This window comes from Rana temporaria, chromosome 6, assembly GCF_905171775.1.
Source record: "Rana temporaria chromosome 6, aRanTem1.1, whole genome shotgun sequence".
Taxonomy (NCBI): domain Eukaryota; kingdom Metazoa; phylum Chordata; class Amphibia; order Anura; family Ranidae; genus Rana; species Rana temporaria.
This window is the reverse complement of record NC_053494.1, coordinates 113,127,341-113,142,231: the sequence shown is the minus strand read 5'-3', so window position 1 is coordinate 113,142,231 and position 14,891 is coordinate 113,127,341. Positions and strand designations below refer to the sequence as shown.

Below are 14,891 nucleotides of genomic sequence, written 5' to 3'. Positions count from 1 at the left end.
TATGCCGGTGCAGTATTCAAACTCGGCGCGGGAAACGAGCGGAGAGGAGGATGCCGGACCCGACGAAGAGGACACCCAAAGCCGCAGACGAACGCCGGACCCGACGAGGCCGCCGATGGACGCCGCGCAAGACACCAAACTGTTAAGTACAAAAAATGTTTTTCCACAGGAATTTCGGGGCAACTTCAGGGGTGCGCGCTATACGTGGGAGCGCGCTATACCCCAATAAATACGGTAAGTGTTTTTGGCAGTGGACATGGGTCATCAAGGCCACCCTGACTTATCTGCGGCTACACAGCCTCATATACAACAAACTGTGATGACAATTTTTTCCTGCTTTCAACACCTCAACTTCATGGACAACATGTTTACTTGCTGCCTAATATTTCCCACTGACATTTAGATGCCATTGTACTGAGATAATTAATGTTATTCACTTAACCACTTCCGGACCGCCCGCCGTCGTTATACGTCGGTACTTTGAAGAAGAAAACTGTTGTAATGGCAGCAGCTAGCTACCATAACCCCGGTATCCTCTTCTTCAGCGTGTGGTCCACTTTCCGATAAAAGTGATCTCTGCGGTGTATTTGCCGCAAGATCACTTTTATCGGTGGTGGAAAGGGAGCACCCACCGCGCTCCTGAGCCGTTGGTAGCGGTGGAGGGTCCTCTTCCTGGCTTGGTATGGAGCTGAGTGAGGGGAAGATGGCCCCCCACCCGTCTCCATACCATTGCAGGGCGTAAGCGACGTCAAAACGTCACTTCTGCCCATAGCTCTTAAAGAGACGTTTTGCAAATAATATTGAGGGTTCGCAGAAATTATACAATTTTGCACCCTGGTCATGAAATTTCTTTGCATACAATTTTGTAAATATATTTAGGTCACTTTTTTTTTTTTACTATGTGGTTCTCCAATTAGTAGTGCTTGTTTTACAAAGGAATTGCCTAGTTGGGGAATATATGATATTAAGAAGAGTCCAGATCTGTTGTCTACTTGAGCCATCCTAGTTTGCAGTCTGAATTATGCATGGTATTTTTGCGGGCGTTATATGTCAATGGGGGTTGATTTACTAAAGGCAAATGCACTGTGCGCTACAAGTACACTTGGAAGTGCAGTCGCTGTAGATCTCAGGGGAAGATCTGAAACGAGGGGAAGCTCTGCTGATTTCTATCATCCAATCATGCTCGCAATAAATGCTGGGCCAGATTCATATACATTTGCGGCGGCGTAACGTATGTCATTTACGTTACACCGCCGCAAGTTTTCAGCGCAAGTGCTTGATTCACAAAGCACTTGCCTGTAAACTTGCGGCGGCATAGCGTAAAGCCGTCCGGCGCAAGCCCGCCTAATTCAAATGGGGCGTGTATCATTTAAATTAGGCGCGTTCCCACGCCGAACGTACTGCGCATGCTCCGTTTTGAAATTTCCCGCCGTGCTTTGCGTGAAATGACGTCGCACCAACGTAATTTTTTGAACGGCGACGTGCGTTACGTCCTTTCCTATTCCCGGACGTCTTATGCAAAAAAGAAAAAAAATTTAAAATTCGACGCGGGAAGGCCATACTGTAACATGGCCTGTCTATTTTTACACCACCTAAATAGCAGTCGCAACGTTACGACGGGAAAAGCCGACTAGCGGCGACGTAAGAGAATGCGACGACCGCGCGTACCTTCGTGGATCGCCGTAAACAGCTAATTAGCATACCCGACGCGGAAAACGACGCGAACTCCACCCAGCGGGCGCCGAAGTATTGCATCCTAAGATCTGAAGGCGTACAAAGCCGTTCGCCTGTCGGATCTTAGCCAAATGCCGTTGTATCTTTGGGAATTCAAAATAAAGATACGACGCGGCAAATTTGAAAGTACGCCGGAGTATCAGCAGATACTCCGATGTACTTTTTCTGTGAATCTGGCCCGCTGTTTTTTATTTTTCTTGCATGTCCCCCTCAGATCTACAGCAGCTTCACTTCTATGTGCACTTGTAGTGCACATTGGATTTGCCTTCAGTAAATAAACCCCAATGTCCTCTGGCTAGTCTATAGAAAAACAAGCCTGCTTTATCCAGGCTCCTTTCTGTCTTTTGAAAAGTTTTCTTTTTTCTACTAGGATGAGAAATACTATCTCCGATCTTTAGGTGAAGACCCTCGTAAGGTAAAAAGTAAGCATGAAATGGAAAGGAAATTATATGAACTGTAACATAATCAGGTTTTGTGTTTTTGTAAAATAATAAGTCAATTACAAAATAAAATCATATACACATGTAAACGTAGTGCATGTACCGTATTTTTCGGCATATAAGACAACCTTTTATACTTAAAAATATCCCTCAAAAAATCAGGGGGTCGTCTTATACACCAGTATTAAATTCCGCCCACTTGATGTTGGCCCGCTGGATACGTGGTAATACTGTATGTAGCTTTGACTGCATACAGTATACCACGCTGAGCCAATCAGAGCGAGCGATGTATTCTATTAACGCATGCAAAGCCTGCTCAGGTTGGCTTGGAGCGTCAGAGAGACGCGGGCTGATGATGTTCCAACCTCTGTCATTCACGGTGAGCGATGTATTCTATTAATGAATACAAAGCCTGCTCAGATTGGCAGTGGTTGTAACATCATCAGCCCACGCCTCTCTGAATCTCCAAGCCAATCCAAGCAGGCTTTGTAGAATACATTGCTCGGTATAGCGCGGTATACTGTATACAGTATGTTACCGAATGCGCTGATTGGAACCATCTCGTTTGGACAAAATAAAGCCTGTTCCTGTCAGCGCTTGTTCCGGCTGCCCCTCGACTTCTCTTCCTTCCACGGCCATCTCGCCATTCACCACCAGAGCTTTGGTTTGAAGCACCTGACCCTCCATCTGGCTCTGCACACATTGGTTCTCCCCTACAGTGGATTTTGCCGGGTACATGAGGTATTTACCACCGCAGCATTGCTTCACAAAGCTGGTGATTAAGTTGCACAAATGTATTATTGCTGTTTTATTATGTTACCGAAGCATCTAGGCAGACTAGTCGGAAGGGGGTCGTCTTATACGGCGAGTATATCCCAAAACCAACCTTTTCTCTGGAAAATTAGGGGGTCGTCTTATACGCCCAATCGCTGGAAAATACGGTACTAGAAATTAACCTAGAGTAAGGATGATCAGATTAGCTGATAGGTACCTTCCTGTGGGCTGAATAGAAAAAGATCTATGTGTAATTGGCCACAGAAAATATGCATGATGAGTATGTCAATGGTAAAAAGCAATATAACCGTAGGGAGGTTTTCTAGGTAGAGGACAGGACAATGCATTTCATTTTGGCAGGTATAAGGTGCACAAACTTTAACCACTTCCAACCCAATCACGTTATATGACATCATTGACTTTGAGTGGGCATATCTGAATGATGCCTGAAACTGCAGGCATCATTCAGATATCATTATTTTCTGCCGGCGATTCTGTGCACCATAAGAACAATTATAGCAACAGTTCAGCCACTTGATCATTCTTCCAGGCGGTGGGAGGGGACACCCCCCCCTCCATCCTGCCGCCCTCTGGTGATTCTCCGGGCTTGCCTGTATGATCGGCCAACCGGAGAAAGAATACACAGCCAGATGTTGATCATAGAAAGTAGCGCCTACATATGTAAATGGCATTCAAATCACACATGTGAGGTATTGCCGCATGCATTAGAGCAAGAGTAACAATTCTAGCCTTAGCCCCCATCTGTAACTCTAAACTGGTAACCTGTAAAAAAAAAATTAAGCGTCGCCTATGGAGATTTTTAAGTACCAAAGTTTGCCGCCATTCCACAAGTGAGCAGAATTTTAAAGCGTGACATGTTAGGTATCTATTTACTCAGCGTAAAATATTTTTTCACATTATACATAAATAGGGCTAATTTTACTGTTTTGTGATTTTTTTATTTATGCAAAGCTTTCTAGCAAAAAAATCATATTTTTTTCATGTAGGAGAGGAGTGCCTGGTTTAGAAGTTGTTAAAGGATAAGTTCACCTTTGGGAACATGTAACATGTTCTCAATGCTGCAGCCGCTGCTCTCTCTCCCTGTACTAGCTGTCACTTTTTGAAAACAGTGTGACGGTGTGAGGCTCTGCCCACATGGGTAAGTTCTGCATGGCATCAGCAATCTCTTAAAAAAATAAAAAATGGTAAATGCACATTTTTTTTTAACTGCAAGAAAATGTGCATTTATTATAATTTTTTTTTAGAAAAGTGAACTTATTCTTTAAAGAAACGCTTGTGATCGCCATACCCTGTAAGCTAGCCCATGTCCAAAGAGCAAGCATCTCTAGGTGTCTGCTGAATTCAGTGAGACTGTCCTTTATATTTTGTGGGCAATAGGAAGGCAAGCGGGGCAGAAGGGGGAAGTTCAAATATTGACTACAGAGGTTGTGTTGGAGAATTGTATAATAGAGCACCTGACGTTTGGATATACCCACATCATGCCAGGGAACATTCAGATTATGGGCACGTTTAGGACTCTGGGTTTATAATTGTTCTATTCGTACTATATATAATCGTACTATATTGCTTTGCACAGGATATTGCAGACATCAACAGACAATTTCCAGAGCTGGCAGCAGACATCAAGATTCCTGAATTTTTTGAAAAGGATCAGTTCTTCTCCAGTGTCTTCCGAATCAGCTCTCCGGGGCTGCAGCTCTGGACACACTATGATGTATGTTCTTTCTATAGAAATAAGTATGTTATACCATAAGGCCTCATTTACACATGCACGCAGGGCTGAACAGCAGATTCCTCTGACAAGAAAACAATGACAGGCTGACAGGAGCTGTACATTACTGTTCTCATGCATCTGCACATCCAGCAGTTATCTGTCGTTGGGGACAGATGATGTACCTCAGGGGTAAGCAACCTCGGCCCTCCAGCTGTTTTGAAACTACAAGTCCCATAAGACATTGCAAGACCCAGCAATCACAGGCATGACTCCTAGAGGCAGAGGAATGATGGGGTTTGTAGTTTCACCACAGCTGGAGGGCCGAGGTTGCCTACCCCTGATCTACCTGATGCAATCTTAATATATACAACAAAGAGGGGGAAGTTTTATTATAGTATGCCAGTTCTTTTTATTTCTGTTCTTGCAGTGACAGAAGACTCTTTTCTGTTTTAGGTGATGGATAATTTACTTATTCAGGTAACGGGAAGAAAAAGAGTTGTCCTATACAGCCCTCGGGATGCAGCATTTTTATATTTATCAGGTGAGGATGGTATATCAAATCAATATGATGTCTTATTTAGTTATTACAGGTACTTACATAGCGCTGTCAGTTTACACAGTGCTTTACATATACATTGAACATTCACATAGGTCCCTACCCTTACAATCTAAGGTCCCTAACTCACATTCATACACATACTTAAGCCCCATACACACGGTAGTACTTTTTGACAACAAACTTCAAAATTAGCAAGTTTTTAAAAATATCCTACCGTTTGTACGCTTTCCAGTTTTCATCGGACAAAAGTTTGCTCTGCAAACGCACAAATTTTTCGGCAACAAAAGTCCTACGGTCCTATCGTGTGTACAGAAATCCATCTGACTTTTGTCCAAAGTACAAACACGCATGCCCAGAACCATTGTTAAAATCAACCAACAATAGCAGAAGTTGACCAAAGGGTGGCGGTAAAGAGCAGAAAAACCACGTGATTTTTGGAAAAGTTTTGGGAAAGTTTGCAGAAAAGTCCTGCCGTGTGTACTCCCTTAAAACAAAAATCCATGGAAAAGTTTGTTTGAAGTCCGATCGTGCGTATGAGGCTTTAGACGGGATCGAATTAACCTACCAATATGTCTTAGGAGGGTGGGAGGAAACCCACACAGGCACAGGGAGAACGTGCAAACTCCAGGCAGATGGTGTCATGGTCAGGATTCGAACCAGCGACCCTTTTTGCTGCTAGATGAAAGTGCTACCCACTACACCACTGTGTCCTATGAATGAGTATATAAAAGAAAAGGTATGGCACTATCTCATAATACACCTACATCTATTAATAATGTGACAAATTCACGTGAAACACCAGAAATAACAAGAAATATATATATATATATATATTAGGGTTGTCCCAATACCACTTTTTTGAGACCAAGTACAAGTACCGATACTTTTTTTCAAGTACTCGCCGATACCGAATACTGATCCTTTTTTTTAATGTCAATCGACAGTGGCAGTATTTTTTTTTTTTTTTTTACAATTTTATTTTTTACTTTTTTTTTTTAGGGGGGGGGGGGGATTATCAGTGTGTTTTTTTTTATTATTATTATTTACGTCTTATTTTTATTTATTTTTTATTATTTATTGCAATTTTTTTTTTTTAATTAGCCCGGATTTAGCAGCTCCTAGCTCTGGCACGGAGGGGGCAGCACACGGAGCACGGGGGGGGGGGGCAGCACACGGAGCATGGGGGGGCAGAAGGCAGCAAACGGAGTATGGGGGGGGCGGAGCACGGAGGGGGGGAGAAGGCAGCACACGGAGCACGAGGGGGGAGAAGACAGCACACGGAGAAGGCAGCACAAGGGGGGGGGAAGGCAGCACACGGAGCACGGGGGGGAAGGCAGCACAGGGGGGGAGAATGCAGCACACGGAGCACGGGGGGAGAAGGCAGCACACGGAGAATGCAGCACACGGAGCACGGGGGGGAGAAGGCAGCACACGGAGCACGGGAGGGGAGAAGGCAGCACACGGAGAATGCAGCACACGGAGCACGGGAGGGGAGAAGGCAGCACACGGAGCACGGGAGGGGAGAAGGCAGCACACGGAGAATGCAGCACACGGAGCACGGGGGGGAGAAGGCAGCACACGGAGAATGCAGCACACAGAGCACGGGGGGGAGAAGGCAGCACACGGAGCACGGGAGGGGAGAAGGCAGCACACGGAGAATGCAGCACACGGAGCACGGGAGGGGAGAAGGCAGCACACAGAGCACGGGGGGGAGAAGGCAACACACAGAGAATGCAGCACACGGAGCACAGGGGGGAGAAGGCAGCACATGGAGCATGGGAGGGGAGAAGGCAGCACACCGAGAATGCAGCACAGGGGGGAGAAGGCAGCACATGGAGCATGGGAGGGGAGAAGGCAGCACACGGAGAATGCAGCACACGGAGCACAGGGGGGGGGGGGGAGAAGGCAGCACACAGAGAATTCAGTGCACGGAGCACGGGGGGGGGGGGGGATAAGGCAGCACACGGAGCACGGGGGGAGAAGACAGCACAGAGAAGACTTGCAACTCCCCTGCTGCACCGATCACCCTGACTGCCCAGGTATCGGGTGAGGCATCAGAGCATTTCCCCCGAGTACAAGTACTCGGGGAAATGCTTGGTATCTGTGAAAAATGGCCAAACTTCTTCAATATATCTTCAAAGAAAAAAGTCCAATCATTTTTTTTCAAAATACATAACAACCTTCAAATAATGCTCCACCCAGGTTAGGCCTAAAGAATGCACACTCACCAGAACCTTATATCAAATAAGTCTTGTGTGAGTATGGACTTTTCCCAATCCAAGGGATAAAAACGATCCCGTGGACTTGGTCCCGTGGTGAAATTCAGGCAGAAAGGAGAAAACATATAATAGTGCAGATATGTTTAGTGCCAACAAGAAGAAGCAGATGTTTATTGAGGTAGTGCGCACTTACACTGTGAGGTGTGCTATAAGTTACCACCAACATGTATAGTTTGAGGTAGATAGACATGCTGTTCACTCAACAGCAGCATGCGTTTCAAAGCAACAGGTACTGGAACCAGCAAATCCGGGTGTGACGTCAGTGGAGAGTGGACATACAGCCTCTATGCATTTAGTGTTACGCACATTATCAGGAAGCTTTGTGTTCATCTATCTCAAGCTATACATGTTGCTGGTAACTTATAGCACACCTCAATGTAAGTGTGCACTACCTCAATACGTCTGCTTATTCTTGTTGGCACTAAACATATCTGCACTATGATTGTTATATGTTTTCTCCTGAGCCACATTGCCTGACTTCCATCAAAGTTCAAGGGATCGCTTTTATCCATTCTGTTGATTGGGAAAAGTCCATACTCACACAAGACTTTTTTAAAGTAATGTTCTGGTGAGTGTGCATTCTTTATGCATCACCTGGGTGGAGCGCTATTTTAAGGTTGTTATGTGCTTTGAACACGGAGATTGGCCTTTTTTCTTTGGTGAAGATATATAGAAGAAACCTATTTGGCCATTTTTCACAGATTTATATATATATTTCTTGTAATTTCTGGTGTTTCACATGAATTTTTTGCCTTATTACTTGATGTAGGTGTATTATGAGATAGCGCCATACCTTTTCTTTTATATACTTTTACTGATCGGAGTGGTATATCTACTCTTAAAGGGGCAGCTTCACCCATTTGTTTTAATTTATTTATATTCACAAATTTCTGGTGCCATTACTTGTCACTGTTTTGTCCACAATATGATTAGAGGTCGACCGATATATCGGCCCGACCGATATATATGCCGATATTTCGCCTTTTTTAAGAAATCGGCATCGGCCGATTATTATGGAAATTATACCGATTGTGAGTGCTAGGATTGGAGGCAGGGGCGGGCAGGGTGGAACCCTTCCCCAGGCCGCCTTCCTTCTATTCGAAACGACCGCTGTCTGCTGACGTTTTTTTTCTTCGTACCGTAAGTTGGCCATGGCGGCCGCCGATTGGCTGTTACAGGCCGTGCTGTATTCTGGGAGTTGTAGTCCGGAGGCAGAGGCGGAGTGCGCAGCATGTTAGGGGACAAATTAAGCTGTCTTCTGTCTGTGGCCAGGGGAAGGGAAGGAACGGAGTCGGGAGCGCTCTGCTAGTGGGCACTGATGAGGTGGCAATGAAGGACATTGTTAGGCTTAACTAGTGGGCACTTATGGGCTGCACTGGTGGGCACTGATGAGATGGGACTGATGGACACTGATCGGCTGCACTGGTGGGCACTGATGGGATGCACTGTTGGGCACTGATGAGGTAGCACTGATGGGCTGCACTGGTGGGCACTGACAGGCTGCACTGGTGGGCACTGACAGGCTGCACTGGTGGGCACTGACAGGCTGCACTGGTGGGCACTAATAGGCTGCACTGGTGGGCTCTAATGAGGTGGCACTGATGGACACTGATAGGCTGCACTGGTGGGCACTGAGGTGGCATTGATGGGCACTGATAAGCTGCACTGTGGGCACTGATGGGCTGCACTGGTGGGCACTGATGAGGTGGCACTGACGAGCTGCACTGGTGGGCACTGATGAGGTGGCACTGACAGGCTGAACTGGTGGGCACAAATGAGGTGGCACTGATGGACACTGATAGGCTGTACTGGTGGCCACTGATGGGCTGCACTGAAGAGGTTGCACTGACAGGCTTAACTGATGGGCACTAATGAGGTGGTACTGATGGACACTGATGGGCTGCACTGATGAGGTAGCACTGATGAGGTGGCACTGACAGGCTGCACTGGTGGGCACTAAGGAGGTGGTACTGATGGACACTGATAGGCTGCACTAGTAGGCACTGATGTACACTGGTATGCTGAACTGTTGGGCACTAATGAGGTGGCACTGATGGACACTGATAGGCTGCACTGGTTGGCACTGATAGGCTGCATCCCACCTCTCCAACCTAAACAATAACCTTCTCCCCACTTCTCTGTCCTAGATTTTCTAAAATGAAGTAAAAAAATCGGCCTAAAATATCGCCTGCAAAAATCGGCAACATATATCTAAATATCTGCATCGGACGGAGAAAAACCCATGTCGGTCGACCTCTAAATATGATGTCTTAGTCTTGTTAGATATGTTCTGTATTATCTGTTGGGTAGAGTAAGTGCCAGGTCACACCAGTGCTCTTAATAATTCTATAATGCGTGACCTGGGAAATATTGCACAGGTGTGAACAAGGCTTTATGGGAACATCAGAGAAGTGTGCTTAGTTTTTACTAACTATTAAACCTGCATTGTAACTGATGGATTTGAATTCAAGTTGCTGAATCACACTGTCAGTGGAATATAAAAACAGATCAAGGGCGGAATCTTTAAGACGGGGGTCAGCAACCTGTAGATCTCAGCCAGGTGATTGGTGGATCGCGGTCTGGGCTGGCTGGCCCACCATCCCAGACATCAGACATAGTGCAATGCAGAGGGACTACTTGTAAAGTTAGAGCTGTAGAAGGGGGTTAGAGCCGCAGTGCCCAATAGTTAAAAAAAAAAGTGAATATCGGCACCCCATTATTTCTTCACAATAAAAATATATCAATGGTTTAACCACTTGCCGACCGCCAGCAGTACATTTACTGTGAATGGGCAGGTTGAATCGCATACCTGTACGTCATGCAGCCTGTTTCATGTCAGAGGTGTGCAGCAAGACTCTCCTGAGACCGCTTTGTTCACCATGCTGGTAGTACAATGTATATTCCCGCTAGCAATTTTTTAATTAACCTAAATCATACAGGTGTGCTAAGGTGAGAGGGAGGAACAATTTTATATTCTATGTCAGAAACCATCATCAGCCTGGTGCGCAGGATTCAAATACGCAGGGCAATAGTGCTGCTAAACCCTACGTTGGCAGAGAAGATCAGGTGAATGAAGGGACTGTGTGCACCTCTTCTACAGAGGTCAGGAATAACGAGATTGAAAGACTAGCTAAGAAATGTAGAAATACAGATCTTTTATCAGAATGACCTCATCACAAAATAGTTTGTACCTTCGTATACATACCGGTAAGTAAATTCATGAGTTTTCTGAGTGTGAACTTTTTTTTGTTTCCAGGTGACAAGTCTGAGGTATTAGATGTAGATAACCCAGACTTGTCCACATACCCACTTTTCTCTCAAGCAAGGCGTTATGAATGCATCTTAGAAGCTGGGGATGTGTTATTTATTCCAGGTAAGTGACTTCTTAGGTTCATACACGAATAGATAAGAAGAGTCCTCATTATAATGGCAAAAATTACAAAACCTCTACAGTATGCTTGGAAACAAGTGGGAATGCCCAGATTTAACCACTTGCTTACTGGGCACATAAACCCCCTTCGTGCCCAGGCGAAATTTCAGCTTCCGGCACTGCGTCGCTTTAACTGACATTTGCGCGGTCCTGCGACGTGGCTCCCAAACAAAATTGACGTCCTTTTTTCCCCACAAATAGAGCTTTATTTTGGTGGTATTTGATCACCTCTGCGGTTTTTATTTTTTGCGCTATAAACAAAAATAGAGCGACAATTTAAAAAATATATATATATATTTTTTACTTGTTGCTATAATAAATATCCCAATTTTTTTTTAAAAAAAACTATTTTTTTTCTCAGTTAAGGCCGATACGTATTTTTCTACGTATTTTTGTAAAAAAAAAAACAAAATCGCAATAAGCGACTGGTTTGCGCAAAAGTTATAGCGCCTACAAAATGGGGAACAGAATTAGGATTTTTTTTTTAATTTTTTTTTTTACTAGTAATGGCGGCGATCTGCAAACATTTTTTGGGACTGCGATATTGCGGCGGACGTATCGGACACTTGACACAAATTTGGGACCATTCACATTTATACAGCGATCAGTGCTATAAAAATGCACTAATTACTGTATAAATGTGACTGGCAGGGAAGGGGTTAACACTAGGGGGTGAGGAAGGGGTTAAATGTGTATCCTGGGTGTGTTCTAACTGTGTGGGGGGAGGGGGGTGACTGGGGGAGGTGACCAATGCTGTGTCCCTATGTACAAGAGACACAGATCGGTCTCCTCTCCTCTGACAATACGTGGAGCTCTGTGTTTACACACAGAGCTCCACGTCCCTGCTGTGTTACCGACGATCGCGTGTACCCGACGGACATCGCGGCCGCCAGGTACACGCATCGGCTCTTAAGCGATGCGCCGGGACAGTGTTTACCCGCTGCGCGCCCCCCAGAGGCGCGCACGGGTAATGCACTTTAAAAGACGTCCACTTGGCACTTGAGAGCCACGCTGTTGACGTCTTTTGTCAATAGCGCGGGTCTCAAGTGGTTAAAGCAGAAGTTCAAAAAGTGGGGGGGACCTAGTTTTGACAGGTACCCAGCTCCCACTTCGACTCTTGCCACCTAGGTGACTCCTCCCCTTCCCCTCCCTCCCTGCAATCTTCTGGGACAGGTCCCAGAAGATTGCCTAGCCCCTGAGAAGGCACAGCGCACATCCGTCTGTCACAGCCTGGTGCCCACACTTGCAATGCCGGCACCGCGGAGAGTAGAGGGAGTGGAGCGAGGCTTCGGGCGGCCGCATTGCTGGACCATGGGACAGGTGAGTGTCTGTTTATTAAAAGTTGGCACCTACACTTTTTGGCTGCTGATTTTTAATAAACGTAATAACGACTGGAATACCGCTTTAAGTATGACTAGCAATGTTTTTTTCTGGAGGCTTATGTGTATTTCCTTCCCAGTGCTTCAAGAAATAAGTAGAAAGTATTGCAGTTATAGAAAGAGGAAAGAAAGAAAAGAGGTAAAAATATAGAAATCAAAGTACAGCGCTAAAATGATACCCAATATACATAACATTACATGTGCAAAACTATTTTTTTTTATTTATAACAAAGTTATGCAATAAATAGGATATGTGAATCTAATATCCCCAAAAAATTGTCATGAAAGGAAAAAGACAGGCAGGTAGAGTATCTTCTCACTCTGTGATAGGAAAACACCTTTGTGAACAGTTCGTGATCTGTAGTTTGTCTGATGATGTTTAGGTCCCCCCCCCCAACCAAATGTGTAGCACGGTTCCTTCCCAGAACTTGTATTATAAATGGTCATGAAGCGCTGTGGGGATTAAGGTCTCCCTCCAAACCACAAGCCTCCTCCGCTAGAGCCAAAAAAAATCACTCCCAGTGCAAAACTGCATGTCAAGCGTTTATTAAAATATATATAAAAATATGCACTCACTTGGTAAAATGCAGTCATGTATAGCACCCATAGGTGTGCGCAGCCCATTGCATTAGGGTGTTCACCCCAAAGCACCAACACGCATGCATTTGACATATTTATCGGCCTCTTCCCCGCTCTCCATCCTGAAACAATGGGAGTAAGGGGGAGCAAGGGAGCACATGGGGGGACCCGGCCAACAGAAGACAAAGGAACAGGGAATGGAGGGGTGGCATATATTAGTACTGATCCCCTATATTTTCCTCCTGTGGCAGCTGAATGTTGACAAAAAGAAGAGGAGGAGAATCCTACTTTCAGCTGCTGCAGGAGGAAAATACAGATCGGTTCCACTAAATTCCATCCCCGCCAACTCTCCTGTCCATGTTCTGAGGGTCAGCATGGAAGGATTGCGGTTTACCTGTTACCTGCCCACCATTGACAGGTTGCCAACCCCCGGGTTTAGGGTGTGCCCAGGCACACTTGGCACACCCCTTGCGCACGCCTATGATAGCACCCTTATTGTCCTAGAATTAATGTCACTTTTCCTTTAAGCCTAACTCCAGGTTTCATTTAACTTTAAATAGTACATTTGGATCAAGACGGTCCAAACAAACCAGTTCCTTTACTAATACACCCAGCCGCTGTATAAACTGTATGCAGCAGAAACTACATACAGTGTACATTGCTGTGTTTGGTAGCATTACAGAGACTTCCCATTCCCAGAACAAAATCAAGTTGGCCTAAGCACTACTTAGCCATTCAGAGGAATCTGTATTTTATGAATGAATGCAAGGCTTCCTTTGAATGGCTGAGGTGGAGAGGATGACATCACGATCCCCCACCTCGGCCAATCAGAGAAAGTCTTGTACTCATTTTCTTCTTTTATTGGATTTAGTGACTTTAGATTTTTGTACCCTTTACATCAGGGGTCTCAAACTGGTGGCCCTTTAGCTGTTGCCAAACTACAAGTCCCATGAGGCATTGCAAGGCTGACAGTTACAAGCATGACACCTACAGGCAGAGGCATGATGGGACTTTTGCAACAGCTGGAGGGCCACCAGTTTGAAACCCATGCTTTACATACACTTTAATTGTTTTTATATGCATTAGTAAAAACATGCCTGCTTGTTAAGAGCCGGTTCACACTGGGAAGACTCGTCAGGCGACTCAGCCGCCTGACAAGTCGCGTCCCATTCTAGTCAATAGAACCGTTCTAATAGGAGCGACGCAAGTCACTCCGACTTAGAAAAAGGTTCTTATATGACTTTGGGGGCGACTCGGGGCGATTTGCTTTGAGTTCTATACAGAAGTCATTTTGAAAGTTGACTCTGAAGTCGTCTTTAGGACGCCTTCCCGAGTCGCCACCGAAGTCGTGCCGCCCCAGTGTGAACCGGCTCTTAATGGAATTGTTGCAGTGTTATATTATTACTCATTATCCTGTTTCTTGTTGGGTTTTAGCTCTGTGGTTCCATAATACAGTTGCTGAAGAGTTTGGAGTTGGAGTTAATGTTTTTTGGAAACATTTGCCATCTGAATGCTATGATAAAACGGACACATATGGAAACAAGGACCCTACTGCAGCTTCGAGAGCTGTACAGATATTAGATCGGGCCCTGAAAACATTGGATGAACTTCCTGAGGAATATAGAGATTTCTATGCTAGAAAAATGGTATTACGGATACAATCCAAATCCTACAGTACCAACTTTGAATAAAACTTGTGCTATGTTATTCAGTGAAATATCAATTGTCAGTAAATTGACAGATGTTTGGATCCTGCAGGCTTTGTGACTGAACGTGATAAGTCCAAGGAAAAGTTAAAGTGATACTAAAGTCTTGTTTTTTGTGTGAAAATAACAAACATGTTATACGTACCTGTTCTGTGCAGTGGCTTTAAAAAGAGCAGCCCAAATCCTCTTCTTCTCTGGTCCCTCTTCGGTGCTCCCGAACCCTCCTGTTGAGTGCCCCCACAGCAAGGCCACCTGAGCCCAGCCGCAGCTCCCTGT

At 45.2% G+C, this 14,891-nt stretch overlaps 1 protein-coding gene across 1 annotated transcript in view; it reads left to right on the top strand.

The window, feature by feature from the left end:
* The window catches only part of TYW5 (tRNA-yW synthesizing protein 5), a 29,306-nt gene extending 14,680 nt beyond the window's left edge, over nt 1-14,626 (top strand). Inside the window, exons 5-9 of the mRNA XM_040357188.1 lie at nt 2,105-2,149; nt 4,546-4,683; nt 5,137-5,224; nt 10,778-10,894; nt 14,344-14,626. Of these exons, the coding sequence (XP_040213122.1) occupies nt 2,105-2,149; nt 4,546-4,683; nt 5,137-5,224; nt 10,778-10,894; nt 14,344-14,600 (645 nt within the window). The 3' untranslated portion in view covers nt 14,601-14,626. The remainder of the gene's footprint in view (nt 1-2,104; nt 2,150-4,545; nt 4,684-5,136; nt 5,225-10,777; nt 10,895-14,343) is intronic.
* The last annotated feature ends 265 nt before the right edge of the window (nt 14,627-14,891 follow it).